Source organism: Microtus ochrogaster, unplaced genomic scaffold (assembly GCF_000317375.1).
Source record: "Microtus ochrogaster isolate Prairie Vole_2 unplaced genomic scaffold, MicOch1.0 UNK8, whole genome shotgun sequence".
NCBI lineage: Eukaryota > Metazoa > Chordata > Mammalia > Rodentia > Cricetidae > Microtus > Microtus ochrogaster.
The window spans coordinates 1451547-1456841 of record NW_004949106.1 but is presented as its reverse complement, the minus strand read 5'-3'; the positions used below and the strand labels follow the sequence as shown (position 1 = coordinate 1456841).

Here is a 5295-nt window from a genome sequence, read left to right as displayed (position 1 = left end):
TGATGGCGGTGATGGCAGTGATAGTGGTGGTGGTGATGGTGATGATGATGGTGGTGATGATGGTGGTGGTGGTGGTGATGATGGTGATGATGGTGGTGATGATGATGGTGGTGGTGGTGACAATGATACTATCCTGAGATTATACAAAATTCCCAACCAGTGAGAACAGCCTCCAGCCCACAGCAAACCTGAGTGCATGTTCGTGATTTCAAATACATTTGTATCTAGGGCTTTACTGAGCATGAGAACCTTGAAATAATTTGTTGTCTTAAATTCTCAGATTTTCGGGAGTAGGAACAAGTAAGTACAGAAAAAAAATCAAGAGCAGAGAAGCTACTTGCAGGTTGTTATAATCGAGCTTTAAAGACACAGTGGAGGGGCTCGAGAGTTTGCTCAGTGGTTAACAACACTGGCTGCTCTTCCAGAGGACTAGGGTTCAAATCCCAGCACCAACATATTGCCTCACAACCATTTGTAACTCCAGTTCTAGGGAATCCAATGCCCCCTCAGGCTTCCATGATCACTAGACATACCTGTGGTCTATAGACACGCGTGTAGACAAAAATGTGCATAAAATGAATTAATAAAAAATTAAAGATGCACTTGAGGTCTTTCGTCACATCCATGAGACAATCCTCCCTCACAGTTAAACCCACGAGAAACCAGAGAAGGCATCAGTCTCCCTCATGTGAGCAGCTTGGAATTAGTTAATAGGCTTGTTAATTTTTTAAACGTAATTGCAATCGTCTCTTTAAAAGCCACTTCTCATAGATTAGCCCCTGATTCCAAACCCAACGTGGAAAAACCAGTCTCCGACATCAAACAGCCACAGGAATGCTTGGCTCACTTGTGCCAGAGAGAGAACCAGATGTTGCCAAGAGTTGCCAAGCCTCTGTGGGCCTGGCAGGCAGGGCTGGCAGCATGACTATAAATCTCACCAGTGTTGGGTTGTGCCGCTGGCTTTGACTTCCCCGGGACTGGTCAGCTCCCAAGTCCCTGCTCTGGTGTACCCGTGATAGACAGGCAGATACACTTGCCAGTGGGGCATTGACTTCATTTTTGCGTCTTTTGGTTTTTCCATCAACACGATGCCTTCCGTTTCCGACTCTGACGAGCTGATATTTTTTGTGAATGGAAAAAAGGTAAGTGTCTGGCACGCGTAAGTTTTCTCCACGGAGAGGGTGAAGTCGCTTCTCTGTGGCGCCTCTCCTCAGAGTCTTGGTAGGGCTACAACTGTAAACACGGTCGTTACCTCCACTTTCACATCAGACGGTGAAACCGTGGAGAATCTGCTCGCTTTTCATCCTCACTCGGAATCGAAAGGAATATTTTATTCCCGGCAAGCGTGAATTCTGACAGGACCGCTCCAGGCTGCAGGGGTGAGCAGCCGACGTTCCTTCTGTGTTGGTTAGATATGAGCTCCACCTGAGTTCACTAATGCCCTTGTGCCCAGGAAAGAGGCAGGACCCTGGGGGGCAACAACAGCCAATGAATCTCAAATGGTATCAAATGATAACAATTCTCTCAGCCGAGCCCATCACCCTGGAGGCAGAGGCTCTCTGGCAGGCGGTGCAGTAGCTAGGCAGTCTCTGCAAAGGACAGAGCCAAGAGATGTTCTCAACCTCGTTCTGCAGAGGAAAAACAAGCATATGGGAAGTGCAGAGTACTTTGTAGTCAGAATTTATATTAATTGTGTGTGGCAGTTAACAAGAAAAAAAAACAAGTAAAATTAAATATTATTTTAGTAATTTGTTAAGTCTTGTTTCCTACACCTCGGGGTTGCTATATTGCTGAGTTTTCTAATGGAAGAAACAAAACTTCAAGAAAGGCAAAAATTCTTCGCAATTTTTCCAGTCAAATAGTCGAAAAAAGGCCATTTCTGAGAGCTTTGTAAACTTGTAAAGACAAAATGTGTGTGTGTGAGAAAGAGAGAGAGAGAGAGAGAGAGAGAGAGAGAGAGAGAGAGAAATGGACAGACAGAAAGACAGACGAATGAAAAGGAAAAAAGCAGAACAGAAAGAAAACCTGGTGTAGCAATATGGGCTGACCCAAAAGAGCCTAGGACATCAAAGTAAAACTTTTGACAGTCTGGGGATTGCAAGGCTGAGGTCTGTGTTGGGGGGAAGGGGAGCGAGTTTTGTTGATGGGTCTTTTAATGTTCTTTGATGTTTTAATGCTAAAATGCTCACATACACGCTTCCCAAACGTGAGTTTCCAGTCTCTTCAATGCATAACTGAAGTGCGGGTGCTTTTAGCTCATTTTTATCTTACATATTTCTAGGACAAATTGTAGATGTCAAAAAGGGGGGGGGGAGGATCTACACACTCCTGAAGATGGTGTTCTGGCCACAACCGGTTCCTTTGTTTAGACTCGGGGCTCAAGTTGGCCGAGACCCGGTGTCCATCAATGCCCATCACCCCACAGTCTCCCCAAGGTGTCTCACTCGCGGGGGCTTTTTTCTTTCTCTGCGCCTCCCCCATACGCTTTTTTTGGCCACGTCAAACGGTCTCTTTTCCAGCTGCCTTTCATGTGCCCACGCAGAAATGCAGAGAGAAGCCATGTTTGTGGGGCACGAATGCCTGGCTTCTGAATTCGCGAAAGCAGTGGCAGGAGACGCAAACCTCTTTTTGTTTCTTTTGTTTGGGGACTCAGCACCGGTCTTGGATCTGTACGCGGTCCTCTTTGAACACACGTCTCACCAGTGTGCGGCTCTCTAGGGCGGGTTTACCTTTCATGGCTTTGTCCTACCTTTCCGTTCCTCCCCGCGCCAAGCCCTCCCTCCGCTGCGTGAACCATCCTCACTCAGCAGAGCTGCTGAGGGAGTGTGAAATCGCAGCGAGGCTCGTCCTGGTGGCTTTCCAAATTCCAGTACAGACTGCCTTCCCCACAGCTAGTGGACTGCCCGGTGTTCTCTGTGAAAACATCCGTCTTGTTGATACCTGGCATACAGGCGCTTGCTCCCGGGCTGACTTCCAGCATTCTACTACTCTCCTGCTGCCGTCCCTGGGGGTTGTTTTCAGTACACACCAGCGATTGCTAAGGCCCTCGCTCCCCGTTTCCTATGCTTGCTAAGAAGAGGTTTGCTCCTTCACGCGGTTCCCGAGATCTTTTTCAAGCGGCTGGGAATGCTGGCTGCTTGACTTCTGATTTGCAGCTGACTGTCTTTTAATCACTCCAAATCAAACCTCACTCTTCTTCTGGAACCCTGCCGTACTCTGTGCTCCTTGGACCTGAGACAGGCCTGGCTGAAGGGGACAGCAGTCCACCTGTGTGGCAGTCATTGCAAATACGAGGACTGAAAGGGCAGACAGGTTTTTTGTTGTTGTTGTTGTTTTGTTGTTGTTGTTGTTTTTGTTTTTGTTTTTTGTTTTGTTTTGTTTTTGTTTTTACCAGACATGCTATTGCAGGAAATACAAGCCTGAGGTGTCGTCAGGTCTTGATCTGGGGACAGAGGAAACGGGAAGAAGGGGCGGCTGTTCTTCAGGTTAATCAGCCCCTGTTGCTATCTTGTGCCCGGCTTTGACAATCATCTCCCTGTTCTCACAGTTAAGAGTGTAAAAGAACATGAGATACGGACGCTCCACCTCTGCTCTTAGGCCCCTACACACACACACACACAGCCTGGAGTGTGGGTATTGGGCTAATCTCTGCATTGGTAAATCTTCTGGGGACTTTAGAAGGCGACCTGCCAATGGGAGGTGTGGAGTAGAGACGGGCGGTTCATTTGCCATGCGCAAAGGCGATGAGCCCGCAAAGCGCCGCAGAGGAAGGTGCCCTTAGCTCCACGTCTGGGTTCCACGCTGCTTTACTTCTGACTCGCTTTCCCCATCTGGCCTGACAGTCCGCAGCAGAGAGACTGGCTGGGTTCCTTCAGGTCCGGAGGCCAGGGGGCTTTCTTAAGTGCCAACTGAAGTAACACTTGGCGCTCAGCTGAGGGCGGAGCTGTGACAGTACCACGTGGCTCTCCCTCACACCCTGATAGAGCTGGGAAGCGAGGGCCCTGGTACTACCTGGTCTTTCTCTGCTGACATGTTTGCACAACTTTCTGTGGCTGTGAGTGATCAGAGTCATGTTTGGGCGTCTGTTTCCCATTCTTTCCGGCTAAGTCAGGAGAAAATGCTTACCGTAGATGATAGAGAATTCAAACAAGCATTTCCTCCTGACTTTACCGAGTGAAGCACTGTCTCTCCAAACTTTTGGTTCCAAGAATCGCCGAGAGATTTCTGTAAAGCCACCCACATTGTAAACGCGCCCTCCCTACAGAGGCTTGGATTGCTGTGACCCATGACAACATCTTCCTCAATCCCTCCCCTTGTTTCACACTGTAGGTCGTAGAGAAGAGCCCTGACCCTGAAGTGAATCTGCTCTTCTACCTGAGGAAAGTTCATATCCTTTGCCGGTAAAGGGGTAGAAAACGGCTCAGCGTTCTCAGAAGGGCTGGCGGGGCGGTGGCTCAGTGGTGAGAGCCTATACTGTTCCTCCCCAAGTCCCAACACCCACATCGCACTGCCCGCAACCACCTGGCAGTTCACACTCCCAGCACCAGGGGGAGCCGAGGGCCTCTCTTATTCTCTACAGGTGTGCTCACGCGCACATGAAGAAAACACAGCACACATTCACATAGACACATTCGCATAAATAAAAATAATAAGAATAAATCTTTTAAAACATAATGATGAGAAAAGTCACCTGCAGCCATTCTAGGTAAATGATTTACACTCCATTTGTGGCTTCTAGTTGGAGCTCCAAGGACGGCTGTATGGATTCATAATAGAGTTATAGATTCATGTTTGTTTATTGCATTTCTGCCCTCCCGGGGACCGTGAGTGTCTACTCTGCAAACAACCTCGTGACTTCTGAGACCCACATTCACCCCAGGGATTAACCATCTCGAGGCAAATTTGTGTCCTGCCAAACGTTCAGGGCGTGTCCCCATGATGGTGTCCCCACAAGACTTTTTAGCTGAGTCCTCCTACACCCTTGCGTAATTCTTGGCAGAGAAAACAAACTTTGATAAATATGTTTCCGAATTCTGACATTCTTTCAGATCTCCACCTCTGACCTTTCCATTTTTTTCCTTTGGGGTTGGATTTCCCTCTCCTGTGAAGTGTTCATCAGACACTGTGAAACAGTTCTCCGAGAAGAGTTTCTCGTGTTTGAGCGCAACAGTGAGGGAGTGGCACTAGCTGGTGGCTGACGCTGTCGTTACACAATCTCTACACGAGCTGGCATAGAACTGCACACATAGGCGTGTAAATGCATGTGTAACAAAGCAGGTGGACACGTACAGGTAC

At 48.3% G+C, this 5295-nt stretch overlaps 1 protein-coding gene across 1 annotated transcript in view; it reads left to right on the top strand.

Moving 5' to 3' along the window:
• The first annotated feature begins 1088 nt into the window (after window positions 1-1088).
• LOC101990665 (aldehyde oxidase 4) overlaps window positions 1089-5295 on the top strand; it is a 52675-nt gene continuing 48468 nt past the window's right edge. Inside the window, exons 1-2 of the mRNA XM_013353457.1 lie at window positions 1089-1142; window positions 4330-4387. Coding sequence (XP_013208911.1) covers window positions 1089-1142; window positions 4330-4387 — 112 coding nt within the window. The remainder of the gene's footprint in view (window positions 1143-4329; window positions 4388-5295) is intronic.